The sequence below is a fragment of the Anas platyrhynchos genome, chromosome 6, assembly GCF_047663525.1.
Source record: "Anas platyrhynchos isolate ZD024472 breed Pekin duck chromosome 6, IASCAAS_PekinDuck_T2T, whole genome shotgun sequence".
Classification (NCBI taxonomy): domain Eukaryota; kingdom Metazoa; phylum Chordata; class Aves; order Anseriformes; family Anatidae; genus Anas; species Anas platyrhynchos.
The window spans coordinates 37,130,001-37,150,751 of NC_092592.1; the positions used below are offsets into that span (position 1 = coordinate 37,130,001).

Here is a 20,751-nt window from a genome sequence, read left to right on the forward strand (position 1 = left end):
CGGGGCCTCCCCGCCCTGCCCTCGATGTGTGTAGGGGGGGGGGCACGGCCGCAGCCCCGCTGCTTTTGGGGCAAAACGGATTTGCGGTGTCCTTGGCCGAGGAGGGAAGGATCCTTCTTCCTACTCCTCCTCCTCCTCCTCCTCGTTGCCACCCCGGTTGGGGTATTTCTCCTCTCCCCGGCGAAGGGGCGCGCTCGATGTGCCGGCTGACAGCGCTCCGTTGGCTCACATGCGGCTTATTTACAGCGCTCGGGGAAGGGGAAGAGAGGTGTTTGTTTTCAGCATTATTTCTGGCTAAACGGCCTGTGAAATGCGGGGCTATAAAGCCAGATCTGGCGGCTGGCGGCGGGAAGGGAGGCAGCCCTAACCTGGTACCCTGCTGCCTTCTGCGGGGTGGGCATATCCATCCCCCCCATACACCCCTGCATCCCTCCATCCACCCCTCCATCCCTTCATCCATCCTTCCATCCCTTCTTCCACCCCTCCATCCACCCCTTCATCCCTTCTTTCATCCCTCAGTCCATCCTTCCACCCCTTTTTCCACCCTTCATCCACCCCTTCACCTCTCCCTCCACCCCTCCATCCCTCCGACCCCATAACGACAGGACACCTATAGGACAGCCTCTTACAGCTTCCCTGGCATTGTACCATTTATTTTTTTTCCCCTGGGACCGGGAACAGCGGCTGATCGCCCAGGGCTCCTCTCACCCCTTAGCCATCGGGGTGCCCATGCCGTCGGGGGGGGCCACCGGTGCCGTCCACCATGCGACCCCCGCGCTGTGGCTCTGTTGCAGGCAGCAGCAAGGGGAGCGGAGCGGCGGCGGGCAGCGCGGAGCGGCCGCCTTTCCTCTCGCCCTCACAGCAGGACTTTAAGGAGGAGAAGGAGAAGCCGCTGGGACCCTCCTCGCCCTCCTGCGGGGACCGGCAGCGCGACGGCGGGGACCGGCAGGCCGGAGCCGCCAAGAAGAAGACGCGCACGGTGTTCAGCCGCAGCCAGGTGTACCAGCTGGAGTCCACCTTCGACATGAAGCGCTACCTGAGCAGCTCGGAGCGGGCCTGCCTGGCCTCCAGCCTGCAGCTGACCGAGACCCAGGTGAAGACGTGGTTCCAGAACCGCCGCAACAAGTGGAAGCGGCAGCTCTCGGCCGAGCTGGAGGCCGCCAACATGGCGCACGCCTCGGCTCAGACTCTGGTGGGGATGCCGCTGGTGTTCAGGGACAATTCGCTCCTCAGGGTGCCGGTGCCGCGCTCCCTCGCCTTCCCAGCGCCCCTCTACTACCCCGGCAGCAACCTCTCGGCCTTACCGCTCTACAACCTCTACAACAAGATCGAGTACTGAGCGCCTCCCGCCCCGATGGCGGCTCGGGGACGGGGGCTCCAGGCTGGGGGGCTCCTGGCAGGGGGGCTCCAGGCACAAAGGGTCGGGGCTGGGGGGGCTCCACGGCCCCTTCCCCAGCTCCGTTTGCCCCGGGGGAGCTCGGAGAGGGACAAAATGGGGGGCCCCGACGGGGCGCAAGCGGCCTGACGCAGCCTCACGGCCCCTGTGTGTGCCCCCCCCACCTCCCCTCCCTCTCTCCGCCGTCCTGCCACTTGAAAAGAAAATTAATTATTAAAAACTAAAAAACTAAAAAACTAAAAAAAAAGCGTTATTTCAGATCTGTACATATTTTTAAAGGAAATAAAACGTTTTAAGCCTCGTTTGTAAATTTGCCAGCTCCCGGCCGCGTGTTTCCGAAGCGCTGGGGGTGGAACGGGGTGGGGGGGCACCGTGCACGACTGGGGGTGAAGGGGGAAAAAAACCCAGAAAATGAACAAAAAATAGAGAAATAAATGAAAAAAAGGCCGGACAAAGAGAGGAGGTGAAGGGATGGCCAAGGGGTGGAAGCAAGAAGGGACGAGGGGAGCTTCTTTCCCTATGGAGATCAATACTGTAAGCTGCTGATCCCGGCCTGTAAATCTTGTAAATATCGCAAAAAATATCGAAAATACGGGAAAAGCCGTAAATATCGAAACAAATATCGCGAATATCGTTAGAATATCGTCAATATATTGAGAAAGAGCATGGAAATCGTAAGAAAATTTATAAATATCGTAAGAAAATTCGCAAATATCGCAGGAAATGTGATAGATATGGTAAGAAATATCATAAATATCGTAAGAAATATGGTAAATATCGCAAATATCGGCTCGGGGCGGGGGGCGGCCCTGCTTTCGGATCCCCCCCCCCCGCTGATCTCTTCCCCTAATGGGGCCGGGCCGGGCGGGACACCCCCCCGAGGACTACACTCCCCAGCATGCCCCGCGGCGGGGCGCCGCGCCGCGCGCGTTTCCGCCTTTCGAATCGGCCAATGGGGAGGGGCCGGCGGCGGCGCGCGTGCGCAGAGCGGCGGCGGCGGCGGCGGTTGCAGGCGCTGAGGTGAGGGGCGGGAGGCAGCGGGGCCGCGACCGGGCCGCGGGGGCCGGGGAGGGGGCGCCGGGGCCGGGGGTGGGTTCGGGGGCCTCGGGGGTGGGCTCCGGGCTCCGGGGCTCATCCCGAGCCCTGGTGGTGGCCGCCGGGTCCCGCCGCGTCGCTGTGGAGGCGGAGCGGCCGCCGCGGCCTGCGCAGGGCCGGTCCCGGTTCCCCCCCCCTCACCCCGCTCGTTCCCCGCAGCTCCCGAGCAGCGCCCGAGCACCGGCAGCGCCACAGCCACAGCCACAGCGCCTCGCAGCTGCACGAGGGAGCGGCCGCGGAGGCGGCGAGAGGAGCCCGGCACTATGAAAACGGTACCGGGGGCACGGGGGGGGGCTCTGAGGGGCTTTGCGGGGCTGTGGGGGGGCTGTGGGGGGGTTCCCTGCGCTGTGTGTGTAGTGCCGGTGTTAGGAACCGGCTGCCGTGCTCGGGGTGTGGGTCGGGGTTCGGTTGGGTGAGGGGGGGGGGTTCGGTGCTCCGTGGAAATCAGCCCCTGAGTAAGCCGCGGTTCTGGAACCCGTGCGATTTGTGTGTGGTTTCTGTAAAGGTAGGTGACAGGTAGGGGATCTTTGCGTTCTGATGTTGTTAATTTACCGTTTTTTCTGGATTAAAAATAGCTCCAGGGTCTCTCGTGTCTCTTCGCGTTCTGTATCGCTGCTTTTTGTTTGCTTTATGGGTGGTTTGTGACTGTTGTACCAGACACCTCAAACACTCGTTTGTTCAGTTTTCTGTTGAGTAGACAAGGCTTTTAGAGTGTCCAGTAAAGTCCTTCCAGTCCCTAATTCCTTTAGTTTTTGTGTCTTTGTGCATCCACCTGAAATTACCACTGATGTACATTTAATTACTCAAAGAGTAACAAAGATGCTGATGAATCCTTTACTAGAGTTTAAATGTCAGTATGTGCGCTGGGTTCTCCAGATGTGTGTCCTTCAGCCAAGTACTTGCACAACAAAGCTGAAAAAAGGGATTAGGAATGTAGTTTTTATTTCCTGTTCTTAAGAGTGCTTATACTCACACTTCACATTTGAGTAATTATAGTATGGGTTTCTGCCTGTGTTCTTTTTTTTTTTTTTTTTTTGAAGGATGTCTTTACCAAAGTTTCCCATCAAGAATTTTTTGTAGTGTAAGAATGTACAGCGCTTATGTTACTGTACAGCTTGATGGCTGTTGCTGACAATCACAGTGTGCTACATTTGAACCTCATCTTATTTCACCTACTCAGTCTCTCTTCATTTTCATTCTCAAAATCTCACCTCTGCATTTGTACACAGAAAGCCAGGAGTGATAGTGTTACAGAAAGTCAGAGCTAATTGACTTCTCTGCCCTTTTTGAGAAAAGGAAATGTGCTGTTAAGGCCTTAGAAAGCATTAAAAAAGGTTTGGAGGCTTTGTTGGTGTGCATGTAACAAACAGTTTCTTCATCCAGAGCATTTGTAAGGTTTGCGCTGATTTACTAGCGGATAGTTGCTGCTTGTAGCCTCAGCTCTACTTTTTTTTTTTTTTTTTTCGTGTGTGCATATAACTAACTAGTCCTGTGGACTGTGTGACAATTGCCTTTAGAGTCATCGATCTGTCAGTAAATTTTTGATCTGTTTTTCCTATTACATCACGTTTATGTATTTGCTCTGCATTTTGGTATCCCACGAAGCATAGTTTTCCTCTGTTATATTACTTTTTTTTTTAAAACCTATCTTAGAAAAAATCTTAAAGCTATTCAGTGGAAGTATTTTGTAGCAACTAAGGAAGCTGAAGTACTGGAAGGTTACAGAAAACCAGAAACTATTTGACGTTTTATCCAATTGCAGTTCTTGGAAGATCAGGAAAGTCACATGGAATCAGGAACACTTTTTTTTTTGAGTTTTCAAATCAGATTCTTTCCTGCCTGCACATTGTTTTTAAAACTTCCTCAGTTTCAGAATAATTTATAAATACTTTAAAAAATATATAACTGCCTAGACAGTGTAGTGGGAGTGGGAATATATGGCGATAATCTAGATTTATAGGTAAACAGTACAAAAAGCTTATGATTATTACTCTATAGTATATTTGGTATTTAAATTTTAAAGTTTTTCGTATGGGGAGGAATTCATTGAGATATTAGACAGTGATAAGCATCTTCAATTTTGTGACTTTGTGAGCAATCTGTTTGTTCTGCACTTTGTGTAAAGACTAAGAAACTTTCCAGCATTCCTTTAAAGTAGCTTTAAGATGCGTCTGTAAGCTAGCTAACTCTCTGGGCTTATTTTCTTGTTACCACTAAAATATATCTGCTCTTTACTGTCTTCAGATGACAGGATCAAACGAGTTCAAGCTCAATCAAACTCCAGATGATGGCATTTCATCAGTCAAGTTCAGTCCAAATACATCCCAGTTTCTGCTTGTGTCGTCCTGGGACACCACTGTCCGTCTCTATGATGTTCCTGCCAACACCATGCGGCTCAAATACCAACATTCAGGGCCTGTCCTTGACTGCGCCTTTTATGTAAGTGCATGTTATTTTATTTTATAAATCTACTGTGCACATGTTAAATTGTTAGTCCATGAAATTAAAGGCATACTTCCTATCTGAAATCTAGGTCAAAAAGAATAGTTTGCTTCTGCTGATTATTCTTTTTACAAACACGTTTGTTCTAAATATATGTTTCCTGCGAAGGATGCAGGCTCACAAATAATTTCCTTCTCATAGAAGTGGCAGACAAGAGTAAGTTCAGCTGGTTTATGCTGTTTTTCCAATGATGTGGTAAATTGTTTGCGTGTTTCTAAGAGTAGTATGTACCCAGAAATCATTGTTCACGCTGAATGCCCACAGCCATTCTTATCTTTTTAACCTTCTCGTACTGGGCTGTTTTGGAAACACAGCATTGTTCCAAATGAGCCATTTACCAAACACTTGGTTTCTGTATTTTTAACGTGTGGGTCTTGAAATATGTTTCAGAATGTTTTTTTTTTTTTTTTTTTTAGTTAATCAGTGGCATTGTTTTCGCTTATTATTTATTATGTATAATAACATGAAATGGAGTGTTTCAAATAGCATGTGTGTTTTTTCTTGCTCTGTATTGTGGCATGTCCTCCAGTGACTTCATCTTTGTGTTACTGAATGTTGTAAGGATCAATTTAATTTTTTGACTGTGCTTTTTTCACTTAACATTTTGTCACATAGCTAGAATCACACCATGGGTCAACACACAGGTTCTCACATGGTTTATAGTTTCACAAAAATCTTGCAAAGAAGTCCTTTTTTGAATGTGCCTAGGTGGTTAAATGTACAGTGGCCAAAGAAACTTAGTGCATATCATAAGGTGAATTTTTTGCTTAATAGGATCCTACCCATGCCTGGAGTGGAGGATTAGATCAGCAACTGAAAATGCACGATCTAAACACGGACCAAGGTGAGCAGATTGAATTTTTTAAACTGGTCTCTTTGAAACAAGTGACCTGAGCTTCAGATTGACACACTTACAAGAATGAAATTTATTTATTTATTTTTTAAAGAGAGATACTTGCTTTAAGTAGTAGCTGTTCAGTTATTTATTAATAGTCCTCTTGCTTTAAGTTGTCATTGTGCTCAGGAGTCACGCAGCCCTTTCTGATTGCCATGGTAAATCTGTCAAGGGCACTGAACAAGGCAGTGTTTCTTACTGTGTAATTGAAGATTGTACTGTAGCACCTTTAACAGAAGGGCTGGAACTAAACATTTCTAGTGATTAATGTTAATTGAGGCATTTTGCATGTGTTTTTCTTCTTCTTTTTTTTTTTCCTACCTAATTTTAAGATGAAAATGGAAAGGAAGGAAACAGTTAAATCCTCATCCTGCTGATGGTTCCTGGCATTTCCTTCCTAGTGCCATCTAGCAGGACAGCAGGGTTTGGTGCTTTGCCAGAAAGTTGGGTAGGTGCTTGTTAGAGGACATCTTGAATGGGATTTCTGGTTATCACATCCTGCTGTGCTGTAGGCCGCTGTGTCTCACATCTGGGCGATTAGCTGAGCTGTCCTAAAACAGAGCATGTTATTTTTTAAAGGCTTGTAGTTAGACAAAATGGCAAAGAGAACTTAAAGCTTTTGCTTTGTCAGACTTCATGACCTTATATTACATTCTTCTCTAGCAAAGCACAGTGCCTCATTGTTGAAAAATATGGAGCTAGTTTGTCCAACTTCTTTTTGTGTGTAAATGTGTGAAAGAGAAAAACGCTTATCAGCCTGATACAAATTGAGTTGCTAGAACTAGCCAATAGCCAGGCTTCACAACTTGTGTGCAAAGTAAAGTAACAAAAAAAAAAAGTTAATTTTAGCATAGGTGACTTATTAGAGATGTTTATATGTACCACAAATTAATAAAAATATTAAATCACTTTATTTTTGCCATAACATTAGTATATACACAAATTGTTTTCTATGTTAGTGTCTGCGTCACAAGTGGTGATATTTGATACTGGATACTAAAGTCTACTTCTGAAGATCTTTATGTGGCTGCCTAAAATTCTTAATATCCTTTCATAATATAAAGAGACATAAGTCTAAATTTAACTTTTCTGGTGTTTGCAAAAGTTGTAATTCTGAAGATTGAACCATCTTTTAAAGCAGCTCCTAGCATTTCACTATATCCATGGGAATGCCAGAAAATATACTTTTGTACTGCAGTAATGTGTATTTTTAAAAATTTATTTAAAAAAAAGTCTTTATGCTGACTGCTTGTGGAGCCAATGAAGTTACTATAAGTTGTATTTTCTTACAGAAAACCTTGTTGGTGGCCATGATGCACCTATCCGATGTGTTGAGTATTGCCCAGAAGTGAATGTCATGGTGACTGGAAGCTGGGATCAAACAGTTAAGCTGTGGGATCCCAGAACACCTTGTAATGCAGGAACCTTCTCTCAACCAGAAAAGGTATGCATTGGATACTGTGTCCCAGGTAAAGCGTTCAGTAATATATCCAGGGAGTGGTTGTCATACAGGTAACCATACAAGGCATGCTCTTAAACTGAGCTCAATTTGAAAAGTTACTTCTAAATGTAGAAATAAATTTGAAAAGTTTAGAAGTAATTTTTCAAATGTGTAAATTATCATGTAAATGTTACATTTAAATACTAATATTCAGAATTTGTTACAATTTTAGATTAAGACTTTGTGCTTTCATCAATAGGACCGAAACTTAATTCTTTGCACTTAGAAAAAATCTTAAAATTTAAAACAAGTTTGAGGAGAGAAATCCTAACAAAAACAGCATGTGAAATTGAGGCAACCATTGATATTCTTGTCTTACCTTGTTAATGGTTGGCTTGACTGTTGTAATGTGCACTCAGTGATTTCCTTAAGCATTAACTCTTTTGGACATAAGGTCCTGGCAGTAATAAAGTCCAGTTGCACTGAAATGTATGTAGGGGTACAGTAGGAAGGTGAGTGTTTTTCCTGAATTAAAATTTTAGTTTCTGACTAGTACTCAGAAGTTGAATTGTAATTTCTTGTATTGTAATTTACCTGTCATTGCAATAATGTCTAGTAAATTCAGACATTCATCCAGTATTAAAATCCTCTGTGCTGAGGAGAGACAAAGAGAAGTAAAATATATTTTCTTAAACTTTTTTTTTAATGCCAATATGGTTTGCTAATCTTTATACTACTTATAGTAGTGTCACTGAAAGAATTATAGAAAAAAAAATTCTGCCTTTCTTCTAGCTTGTGAAACACAGTTTGGCTTGCTGGTTAATTTTGCATGTGAATATTTTCTGCCTATACCTTTTTAAAATTTTATTGAGCTCTGTCACAATGTACTGTCAAGTGATAGGAGCCATCCTTACGATCCCTGTTGCATCTAAATAGCTATTACTTTTGTCACAACATAGCCGAATCTACTTCTGGCAAGACCTTTGTTCAGAATAAAGTAATTGCATTATTTCTAGTTTTGATTTATAGTTGTATGTAGCATGTAAAGAACTGTGATGAATTGCCGACAGAATATCGTATAACGGACAGCCACAGTGAATCAAGCTGCTTATTGGCTCAGCGAGGTTCATTATGTCATTTTTTTAATACTGCCTTTGATAAATGTGTACACCTACTCAACTGCATGACAATGGTTTCATTTGATTGATGATTGTGTGGTGTAGAAAGAATACTCACTGTACAGGTGTGACATCAGTTTGTAAAGAAGATTTAAGATATTTAATGTTCTTCTATGCCTTTGTTTCTGTACATGTGTACAAACACTTTGTTTATATGATAACATTTTGGGATAAATTTTTCATCAACAGCAAGGGAGATCTGAAAATGTTAGTGTTTAACTACTATTAGCTTAAAGTCTGTTTTATATGTTAAATGGGATTTGGCAATTGGGGTCATCAGAAATTCTAGGCTACTCTTATACAAGCATTTAAGACATCTCTTATCTTCAGACATCAGTCTTGAGAGGGAAATTCAATAATTGCAGTTTGTTTAGAGCAGTAATGCAAGCCTAGTGAATGTAGATTGGCTAAAGGGAGGTTTTTTTTTTTTGCATATGTGGACCTGTCAGGTAGCTGATAGCTTCATATTTTTTTTAACTTATAAATTAATTGCCAAAAATGTTTACAGTACACCAAGAAACAAATTGTTTTTTTCTAACATTTTGGTGTGGACTTACCAGAACCAAATAGCTTTATTGGACTTTATCAGAAAACCAGAAAATGAAACTATGTGCTTGAGTTAAATGGTACGAGTACATGCCAAAGGTAAATCGAATCCTGGCAGGATACCAGATCTTTTATGCTTTTAATTCTTCTTCAGAGGTATATACAGTATCTGTTGCCTATGTATTTAGCTGCATTAGATCACTTTTGAAAAGCTTGCCCTGATAGCGTGCTCTTGTGAGCAGCTCAGTGGCAGGGCAGCTGGGAGTAGCTGGATTCCATCTTGCTTGTGTATCAACAATTTATCATTTGGTAGTATGGAGTTTTTGACTATTTTTTTTTTTAAACTTAGATTAACAACATCACAAGTAAGAGTTAAGAATTGAATGATTTATATGCTGGATATTTTAATGAGAACTTTGAAAAATAAAAATTAGAACCTCTGCGCCAATTTTTGGAGTTGAGCAAAAATTCCAAGATGTGGATTGCTTTTTTTTTAAGGGTATCAAGCATATTTCTTCAGTCAATTTCACTTAGCTTTACTGAAGTACACAAACCACCATTTTTTAATAAATTATTTGCAATTTATTTCTCTTTATTAACATGAAATACAGTTTGAAGTATTCTGTCTAAAAAGAAACAATTTCTAGATACAGGAAAAACAAAAGTGGTTTTATAGGACTAAATTGCAACATCATGATTGGATAGTGGATAATGCAAGATGTGCATACCAAGTAAAGATAAAATCTGCACCTTCCTTTTCACCCATTACTTTGTACATATCATCTTCTTGCCTTGAATTATCCAGTAAGTTTAATACTTAAATATTTTTTTAGGAAAACTCAAATAATACAGATTTACCTTTTGAATTGTACATATATTCTTCTGTACACATGTAACATTTAGAATGTAATACCAACAAAAGGAAAAAATCTCGTGTGTGGAAGGTTGTTTAGATATCAGAGTCTCCAGGTTGGTAATGTAATGAATGTGCTTGAAATTTAGAGTTTTACTAGTGCATATTCACTTCTTTTTTTGTTGATGTTGCTTTTGTAAATTAGTCTTATGGAGTATAATGCTGCATTGGGTTTGGTTTTAAGGTATATGCTAGGTGTAGAATTAAAGGTGTAAGATTTTGAAGTGCTACATCTGCTTTTTAATAAGTAACTAACTGCACACTACTACAGTTTGTTCCAAATTTGTGTTATAAATTGAAGCAAAAGGGAAATCTAGAGCCACACGCTTCATTGCACATGTTACTTGTTTCCTGTAGTGCATGTTGCTGACACCTGATTGTGTATAATGAACAATGGATATCCAGACTAATAAGTGTTAAATACTGTCATTTTCTTCTGAAAAGGTGTACACGCTTTCTGTGTCTGGAGACAGACTAATTGTGGGGACTGCAGGTCGGAGAGTGCTGGTGTGGGATTTGCGGAACATGGGCTACGTTCAGCAGCGAAGAGAATCAAGTCTGAAGTATCAGACCCGCTGTATCAGAGCGTTTCCAAATAAGCAGGTATGAGAACCATCTCAGCAATTATATTTCTGTGGAATGTTCTTCAGGAAAAATGGTGACTTACTTCTTTTAAGCTGACTGGTTCTCTCATTTTAAAAATACTTCTGGTCTTCAAATTTCATAATCCAGTTTTAAGGAAAGAAAATGGTGTTGAGACTCCTTGCTCCAGGTAAACTTTTTGGAAGTATAGCATAACTTTGAAATGTTTGCCACTGACTTACCAGCACATTATTTTTACCTTCTCTCAGTTTTTGTCTCCTTTTTCAAATTGCTTATTTAATGCATTACGATGCTGATACATAGTCTTCCAAATTAAAAAAAACAACAAACACAACCAAACAAAAAACCCCAAATCCACACAAAGTTGCAGTAGAAAAGGTGAAGACAGACTTTGCTCAGCAGCCTTTATGCATTGTAGCCCTAGGTTCTTCAACAGGATGTGAACAGAGGCAGGGTTAAAACTAGATGAATGTGAATTTTTTTTTTGAATTTTCTCGCGTCTGACTGTGTCATGCACTTAAGTATCCATGTTCTGTTATCTAGGGCAAATTGTACAATTTAGCTGATCGTAGAGCTGTTCCATGCAGGTTAGCATGGCGTATCTGTGGTATTTCTAGCTTTTTTTTTTTTTTTAAGTACAGCGAGATTTGCTTTTTCTGGCAAAAGCAAGAACTAATTTAGAAGAGAGTTTTCCAATGTACATGATTCTGGTACAGACACTGGGAGACCTAGTTACTTGTTCTTGAACTGGCATGAACACTCCTTGCATTTTCAGTTCCAGTTGTAGTAAAACAAATTGATCTTCCAGATTATATTGTGCTGTGGATTCTGAAGAAGCTTGCTGTAGCTAGATAGCATTATAATCCTTTTTCTGAGAAGATCGCTTAAGGGCTTGAGTCAGAAGTTATAATAAAAGCATCAAGTTGCTCTAAGGGGCTGTAAGGAACTGGATGTGTGGACACCCTTATAATCAGTGTCACCAAAAATGCTATTGTAACTTCGAGCATTTAGTTTAATGCTCTGAATTTAATTCAATATAATTCTGAAACTAAATAGTTGGAGTATCTATAATATTTAAGATACTTAGGCCCTGGAGGATAGGTGGACAAATTTTGGAAGGCTTTTAACTGTTAATGTTTTTCCCCCATAGCAACTTGCATTTGGATCTGCAGGGGTAATTAAAATCCTCACCATAAGCTTAAACTTAGGGTACAATAAAAATCTCTTGGAAAGCTTTCTGCATTACTTCTCAAAAGCAGATTCTATTGCTGATTCCATGGATCTGTGGTAACAAAATAAACCACTTGTTATACACAATTAAAGACTATTTACGAGTCATTTATTTGAATTTAGAGGGTTATAAGATAAGTTGTATGGCAGTCTTTTTTCTATTTACTGAATTCTAATATGCATATCTCAATTTTCTTTGGTAGGGTTATGTTTTGAGTTCTATTGAAGGTCGTGTTGCAGTGGAATATTTGGATCCAAGTCCAGAAATACAGAAGAAGAAATATGCATTCAAATGTCATCGTTTGAAGGAGAACAATATTGAGCAGATCTATCCAGTTAATGCTATTTCTTTCCATAACGTCCACAACACGTTTGCTACAGGTAGAGTAGATATTTTTTTTTTTTTGTAACACTTGCTTCAATTCCTATAGTTCTGATTTACCAGGCCTTTACTTCATATGCCTTATTTTTTAAGCCTTTGAATTGTATTCTTGCTTTGAGCATTTAATTTTTAAATTGTTTGATGTAGTGGGAGTTAATTCCTTTAACAGACATCAGGAAATAGTCATTGTGCTCTCTACTAAATAATGTGACTGTATAATCCTGTGTTTTGACAGAGTAAGTCTGTGTAGTTTTATTTTTTTCTTTAGTGTATCATTACTCTTTTTTTCTTTACTGTGTGTCTACTGCCATTCTCTCAATTATCATTTACAGTTTTTTATAATGTTATTTTTCAGGCGGTTCTGATGGATTTGTAAATATTTGGGATCCATTTAATAAAAAGCGTCTGTGTCAGTTCCATCGGTATCCCACGAGCATAGCATCACTTGCCTTCAGCAATGATGGAACTACCCTTGCAATAGCTTCTTCATATATGTATGAAATGGATGACATTGAACATCCTGAAGATGGTATCTATATTCGCCAAGTGACAGATGCAGAAACAAAACCTAAGTGAGTATGCTTCACCTGTATTTGAGCCTTTCTGAGCATTCATCCCAAGATTTATTAATTTTCCTAAATTCATGAATAGCATTATTGATGCCAGTAGATAGTGCAGCTTGACAGTAGGGTTGGTTTTGATTTTATCTTGTTCGCCCAAGCTTTCAATATCCGTAGGTTGATAGACGTCTGATGGATAAAATTGTGCCTAGTTGTTTAGTAGGAGAAGAATGTCAAACTCTTATCCCTTCTGAATAGGTGCTATTATATGAAGCTGTGGAGTTATTGCTAGCTCATTGCTTCAAGAATTAAGTGAAGAATTCAAGAATAATTTATTTGAGTAAATGTTACAGTGTTTGGATATTTGGAACTTAGAATTAATGAAATCTTTAGACGCTGAGTATGCACCTAGCTGCCTCAGTCAGAAGTGAATCTAGCTACTGTGCTGGGAAGGTTGTGTAAAATCAAGGAACAGCTTTCTCGATTCCTGTGTATTGGAGTTGGCTGCAGCCCTCTGATAACACACTTTTCTATCATTGTTGCTGTCAAAATGGGGCAAACTGATTGATGGAGGTAAAAGGTTTCTGTTAAGCTTGTTTTGGAATGAGCGTTACGTAGAAAAAATGCCACCACGGTGCAGAATTACACTGCTTTTCATTATGCTAGTGCAGGATAGGTATTTTTATTTCCAAATTCCTGTGGTTTGTTACTGTTTTTTTGTTCTGTATTAGTACCCAAACCATCTTACACTTTATCTGGTTGTCTCTGTTATCATAAGTAGCTACATCAGTAGCCGTGCATAAGTGATCAAAGTTCTTTAATTTAAAACCAGGAACATTTTCCCCCCTTCCCCCAGTGACTTGCATATTGCTTCGGAGCAGCCATTTTCTCGCTGTAGAGATGTGAGGTGAAAGTTACAAAGGAATAAACACACCATCTCTACCTTGGAGATGTTTGTTTTAAAATGGCTTTGATACTCAAGGAAACCGTTCATAACCGTTCCAGTATTTATTTCTATGGCTTCCTCATTTAAAATAAATCCAAAGGTGATTTTTCAGAGTCATGTTAAAGATCAGGTTCTATTTGTTACATACATTTGGGAGGATTTCAGCAAAAAAGAGGTGATGCAAGAATACTTGCTGCTGTTGGGCTTGTAATAGTAAGAGCTGCTTTCAGTTATTTTTGTTCATTGCTAGTTATGGTTGCTAATTCTGTAGATGCTTCATTCTGCCGTATGAGGAGGTTAATCTACAATTAAACAATATTTCCTCTTGGCCCTCCATTATTTTCTGAAACAGATGGTTCATCATTTCCTGGGCTGTTAAACACAGCAAGGTTAAGGTTAGACTCTTGGGAATCAGCTAGTTTTGAATCTTATTAGGCTGTAGAAGGAAAACTAATAAGAATACTCCTTAATATCATTTTGTGACTGTAAACAATTATTTATTAGCAAACAATTGATCCCAGAAGGGCAAATTGTTTGAGTCAGTAATGAGCTGAGAAAAGACAGAACATATCTGTGTATTTGGAAAATAATTGTAACGTAATTGCAATGCATTTAGACAGGCATCTTTTTGGACCTGTTTCTATCTTTAAATGAATTTCTGAAAACATTAACAAGGTTTATATGCTTTTCTGACATTTATAAGTTGCTTGTGCCAACCTTAGGACACTAAGAATGATGCATATATTTAAATGTTGCAGTAGTGTCTCATCTCTGTTTTGTTCTAAAAATAAGTTACTTAACACAGAAGGCTAGTAGTTTTAGTTGTTTCATAGTGATTTTTTTTTGCATATTAAGTTGAATCACTTAACATTTCTGCACAATGAATTGTTAAATGCATCAGGATGGTGCCATATGTTATAAAGAAAACTTGGCAAGGTCAGGCTTTTGATTACCAATACAATACCTAATAATTTAGTACTGTCTATTTATCTCTGCATTTTAAAATGTTGAATGTTTTACCTCCTTATTACTCTGAAAATTGCTTGTTGAAATGCATTTTTTTTTTTTTTTTAAATTTCAGGTCTACTTAGACTTCTGGTGATCTTTCTTCTCTACAAAAGAGTTGCCCACCTGCTAACAAGACTGAGCTAAAAGAGTAGAAGTGGGAAGAACAGTCTATGTGCTGAAGCTATTTTTGACGAATAAATTTTTGCTTGTATGCTGTACTGTGTCCTAGTCCATTGTTACTTTCCTGCTTATAATTGTTTTCTTTATGTGCTGTCTTGTAGCTGAAGTAGTTCAGAACTGTAGGCAACTTTGCATATACCTTTCTACAACTCACTGCATCTTGTAGTACCATTTTTATGAAAACTTGCAATTGTCTTATTATTGCTCAATAAATATACTTAGGTTTTTGAAAATATTTTGTGTAATCTTTTTATGAAGTATGCATTAAAGCCAAACCTTTAACCTATCAGTATTCTCAAGTTCTAGATATTTCTTATGGTAAATTTCTTAACCTTTCACATTTGTCTAGTGAGACAAACTGGGATTACCTTCCTTCCCTATGGATGTTGGCTCTCTAGAGAGACTTTCCACAGGGCCACGAATTTGTGTTAGGAGTAAGTAGCAGGTTGTCTCAATGGCTTGATCAGTACTGGAGAACCATTAACTACTTCTGGAGGAAAGAACTGAAACACAATACTTCTGGTTGTTTTCTTTTTTTTTCCTCTCTTTAAATACTCCATAAAAGCCTAAAATTAGTGATGCTTGGGAAAAATTGAGGGTAGAGGGAAACAAATGGGGAATTTCCACCTACAGTGGAGAGGTCTGCTCTGAGTCTGCTGGTCTGACCTGGTAGCTCAGCATTTATGGAGCATCACAAGTGGGAAGGTAGAAATGAAACGGGTAAGAATGGATCCGAAAACCATGCAAGTGTGCTGTTTCCCTCCGTGTCTCATTTGCTACATGGTAAGAAATCTAATCTGTAATCAAAATAGCAAGATCATAGGCAGATCAAAATGTGACTCCTGCATGAGGCTTATCAAAGATGATCAAGGTGTGGGTATTTTGGAAAAGAATGGTCATTAGATTCATGCTACATTTCCAGTTTCTTCTGTTCTGAGATATCAGTGCCTGTATAGCCAGTGGGAGTACTTTATTACCTGCAAGAAAACAAACTTGTCAACAGAAAGAGTAACAGATCATTCCAAAGAAGGTGGTGAGGGAGAGGAAGCCGGACTTTGTACAGAAAGCTAACAAGCTTGAGCTGTTACCAGGTGGAGATAGTAAATGAGTTGTGTGTGGAATGTGTTCTAGTTTGTCATGAGCTAGAGATGAATTCCTTGATAGTATCAACTGCTTGTGATAGGTTTGAAAACAAAGATCTTCCTGAATTAAAATGCCCTCACTACAGTAGTGCCCAGTCTCTGCTCTGCTAGATGTGCACCATCCCTATTTCTTCCAATTTTCATTGGCTTTTTTTGCATTGAGGGTTAATGACTACAGGATGCTGGGCAAAGGTTAAACACCTGATGTCAGCATGGGGAATGATAGTATCTTGGTGTGTTTTTATTTATTGATTTTTGGGAGGAATGGGATGATGCTTTAGGTTTGGGACCTAAACATGGGAACAGAATTATATTGCAGAATATAGGACTGAGCCTACAGAAAAAGGAATTCTGATAATACTTAGAAGCGCAACAGTGAACTTGCTTGTAGAAAAGAGACCTGAAATGAAGATGGGTCCAAATAAGTAAAGTGGGGTGGCAGAATTAGGCTGGAAATAATGAAAAGGTGGTTTTCATGTGAAGAAGGGATTATGTGAAACAGAGAGGGGGCAGAAGTGTTTATTAAGCACAGGAAACAAAGTGAAGTAACACCTAAAAGTGGGGGAAAAAAGGAGAGGAATTCCAAATGGTTTGGCTAACAATGTAGACCTGTAATGTAACATGAGGAAATGATACCACCTGTGCAATTTTTCATTGGTAAGCATCAGGGAAAAAACAAAAAAAACCCTTTTATTAATGACGCACTAAGGACTAAGGCTTCTGCCATGGACAAAGGTAGTCTTCAGTATGTAGCAGGAGAGAGATTGGATTTAACTATGTTTTGGCTTAAAAATGGTAGGAGAATTTGTTGTGGCGTGTTGGTGTTTTATGTAGTTAGAGCCTGTAGGTAGCAGTGAGGCAACCTGGCATACAAGGAGAGAAACAGGAGTTGCTGAGGGATACAATTGTCCCTGGCCCAACTAGGTATATGCGATGTGAGAATACAGATTTTTTTTTTTTTTTTTTTTTTGTGAGATTAATCTTCCTTTTTTTAAAGCTGTCTTCTAGAACCATGGGTCAAGGTAAAGGTTCATAAGGCAGAAAAATCCTGGCACAAATCTTTGCGACAAGCAGCTGAACGGAGAGGGTGTACTGACTCTTGATCAGAGGAATTGAGATCTAAAAAAGCTCCTTAAGTCATTGCTTTTCGCCGTGTAGAGGGCCATACAGAAAACATGGAGTCACAGCCATCATTCTGATAGAGTCATCAATCACCGTTGACTGCTTGCAGGAAAAAATATCACGGCTTGTCTCTCACGAGAGCCTCGTAACAGTGGTATTAGAAGCCAAGTGGCTCCTGTGCCCTGAGCGTTACAAAAGTGTGCTGGTAAGTGTACTTTTTCTGTGGGCCACTACTTCAAGATAATCAGTGTGTGGTTACTCCACGCAGGTCTGTAGCTCTGCCACATCTCCAGTGTGATGTTCTGGGCTGCCGCTGCAATTATAATAAATATGTGTAAAAAGATGTGTCCTTTAGATGTGTGTTTTCCCAAGCAAAACCAGTCCCCGCTCGGAGCTCAACTATCTCAACACAAAGACTCAAGCCAAGGCATCGAGAATGACCTTTGTGGAGCCATGTGGGTATCGCGACCTCCGTCCTGCTCAACTGTCTCATGACTCTGTAAACACCCAGCAGTTTTTGCTGCCTGGAGAAAACGGAGGGTTTTCTTCAGCTGGAGTCGTGCAGTCGCTGTGTTCGGCAGTAATTCACTTGGTGCATCCGTGAAGATAGAAACAGCCAGTTTTGGGGCATCTACCGTCAGATGCTTTTGCAAATGCTGGCCTAAATGACACGTCCACCAGCCGTGATTGGTATTAGCGGTCTGGAGCAGAACCTACTTCTTTTGACTAGCAGACATCTGCTCTGGTGATTACACCATTAGCTGCTTTTATGTTGTTTAGTATAATCACAACCACAACGCCAGTAATTTTTTAGTCAATATGCAACTGATATGACTTGTAGTCCTCCCGCAAGGTGGCTTTTGCTCTGAAATGCGACAGGCTTCTTTGTTCAAAATAATATTTAAGTGATGCTTTATAATACATTCAGTTATGCAGAATTTGGAAATATAAAGTCAAATACTGGACTCTCCTAGTTACTCTTATAACTAATATGCTAAAGAGACGTCCTGCAAAATGCCTTATGCTCTAAGTGTGTGTGGCTCTTTTACACTGTATCACGCATTTTCCTATAGATAAAAAGGCATGAATGCGCTAAGGCATGATAGCAACACGGGCGATGTAATAGGTCTTCAGAGTCTCCTGTGATTACCTGCAAAGTGGAAGGGAATAAACTGTTCTCCCTGTCCACTGGGACCGGGACGAGGCATAATGAGCTTAAATTGCAGCGGAGATTAGTCTAGGCATTAGGAAAAACTTTGTAAGTGTGAGGATGGTTAAGCCTGGGAATAAATTGCCGGGGGAAGCTGCAGAATCTCCATTTGTGGAATTTTTCAAGAAAAACCTCTGCCTGCCAGGAATGGTGTAGCTAAAGCTGGTCTTATCCTGGGGCATGAGAGAGGAACCAGCTCTGGTGGCTGCAGCGCTGAATTTCGTTCTGATCACTCATTCACCTGGCATCGGTCTCGTACTGCAAACTAGTATGCTTTGTTCCCATGTTTTACTTAAAACATTTTAATTATTGAACAGGCTTTTAGTTTCCTTTGTGGCCCAAAACACCATTAACAAGCAAAACTTGTGTCAGCCTCAGGGCCTGGTGGTTGCTGGGGGGCTGTGCTGGGGGAGAGCTCTGCAGGGCAGTGCTGGTGAGCAACACAGGAACGCTTCTTACCATAGGGTACGTGTTCATTTCATAAGTGTTCCTGAATTCTTACTATTAATAAATACCTTATTTACACAAAATTTGTGTCAGTCTCACAATAATTGTAGCTTAAGCTTGCAGCTAGGGTCACCATCAGCTGTCAGGAGGCGACTCAGAGCAGCCTGTGTGTTACAGCCTAGCAAGCAGTCATCTATTCTAATCAATTCCTTGCTTACAGAAGCCACTCGATTTCCTCCGATACAAAGGTAATGAGCATCAGGTAAAACAAAGCTATAATTTATTCGCTTATGCCAAAGTGTTCCTAATAATTCAATTAAACTCAGCAAGGGTTGCAATTCCCCGCTCGTGCGTCTGCAAAGCGCTGCAGGTTTGCTGTGACAACAATGCAGCAAAGACTGCAATCGCCTTGTTCTTGGCACTGGATGGATGCATCGTAAGAAATGATCCTGGCTGGAGAATTTGCTCTCTTAAATAGATAAGACAGTCAAAGGTGGGGAGAGAAGAAGTATGCTCATTCCACAGATGTCAACAAAGGCAGAGAGCGAGGAAGTGAATTTCCCTGTCACAGAGCAAAGGCAGGAGCCGAGCAGAGATTTCTTGAATCCGAGCTCACATAATTGGTTTAATTTCTTTTGCCTGTGATGTAGACTTACCATGGGGAGTTATTTTAGCTAATCTTTTTTTATTTCTGTGATGTAATTTTTGGTCAATCGAACAAACAGTGCTTCCGTGTAAAGGTAAATGAGACCAAATTGTTAAAGGAGGCTTAAGATCCTTAGATGAATCTTCTCAAATGCAATTTTTTCTTATACAAAAATATATTAGCACTAATGTATTGATATATAACAGTGCTAAGTGGCATAGAAAGAGGCCAATGGAATACAGAGACCTACTTTATTTACTACTTGAGTGAATAGTGAAGGATGACTGCAACAGACTGGATGAAGGTAGGAAGTGCAATCATTTTTTAGAAGAGGTACTTTTGAAAATAATAAAAAATATGCCATCATTTTTCTACATAGGCAGAAAAAAAAAAAAGAAAAGTATAATTCAGGCCCTGCAAACCAAAGGTTATTAAGACGCATTAAGTAGGAAATTTGTAATCAGCTTTGTAAAGCTCAAGAATGTTGCACAGTTGTAGCCTGTGCAGCAGACAAAATAGTGGAGACATCAAGACAATTTACCTTTATTTTTTACCATGTTGCACACCCTCCCTCTCTGATGTCTGCTGTTGGCAAATCAGATTTCTTGCCCCACGTAGACATTTCCCATCCTGCTTTGGAGCCAGTGGCTGCAGCTGCTGCTTTGTGCCTCGTGGGATGCTGCGGGTCGCTGCAGGGTTGTTGGGGACTGCAGGGAGGTTTTCCTAGGAAATGAGCACCGGGGGTATTTTTCAGTGGGAGAGGCCTCCCTGCTCCCAGCCCTAATCTTTGACAATTCCTTTAATATATTGTCAGCATTTTTCACTTTTTATAATCCCTATTGTCCTCTGCAACATTTAGAGATGTCCGCTGGTAACAAGTTTTACTGAGACAGGATAAATATCTCTCATAAATTGTGTGTTTTGAGAACACGACTTTAGTTTTTTTTGCTTTCATCCACATATTTTTAGGGGTTGGGATTGTCTGATTCTTCACACGAAGTCCTGTGTGTTTGCAGGCCACTATAGAAGTGCTGCAGGCATTGCCTGAGCAGTGAGATAAGAGCCCTGCTTCTGTCAGAGTACGTGAATTTCTGCTAATGAGAGTTTGAAGGGAAACATGGTGAGAAGTAGGTAAACTTTTCAACAGAAACATCTGGCCGTTTGTGCAAAATCCTGGGTCCTATTCCACAGATTAAATGACAGGGATATACCTGGGGAAATGCATCTATACTTTCCTGCTTGAAATATTTGTTTTTAAGATTGTGGTGCTTGGTTTGTAAAATAAAAGCACAGCTTAAAGTCCCTGAAT

General features: G+C 40.8%; 2 protein-coding genes across 3 annotated transcripts in view; both read left to right on the forward strand.

The window, feature by feature from the left end:
* The window catches only part of HMX2 (H6 family homeobox 2), a 6,162-nt gene extending 4,481 nt beyond the window's left edge, over positions 1 to 1,681 (forward strand). The window contains exon 3 of the mRNA XM_027460685.3: positions 795 to 1,681. Within this exon, the coding sequence (XP_027316486.3) occupies positions 795 to 1,339 (545 nt within the window). The 3' untranslated portion in view covers positions 1,340 to 1,681. The remainder of the gene's footprint in view (positions 1 to 794) is intronic.
* A 624-nt stretch (positions 1,682 to 2,305) lies between these two features.
* BUB3 (BUB3 mitotic checkpoint protein) lies at positions 2,306 to 15,110 on the forward strand. 2 transcript variants are annotated; one of them, XM_038181547.2, is made up of 9 exons: positions 2,306 to 2,416; positions 2,651 to 2,763; positions 4,736 to 4,930; positions 5,768 to 5,837; positions 7,181 to 7,332; positions 10,411 to 10,569; positions 12,003 to 12,180; positions 12,537 to 12,753; positions 14,769 to 15,110. In XM_038181547.2, the coding sequence occupies exons 2-9, from the start codon at positions 2,755 to 2,757 to the stop codon at positions 14,776 to 14,778; spliced, it is 990 nt and encodes a 329-aa protein (XP_038037475.1). In that variant the 5' UTR covers positions 2,306 to 2,416; positions 2,651 to 2,754; the 3' UTR covers positions 14,779 to 15,110. The 2 variants fall into 2 exon arrangements, with proteins under 2 accessions (XP_038037475.1, XP_038037476.1); XM_038181548.2 differs by lacking the exon at positions 14,769 to 15,110 and having other exon boundaries at positions 12,537 to 12,757.
* The last annotated feature ends 5,641 nt before the right edge of the window (positions 15,111 to 20,751 follow it).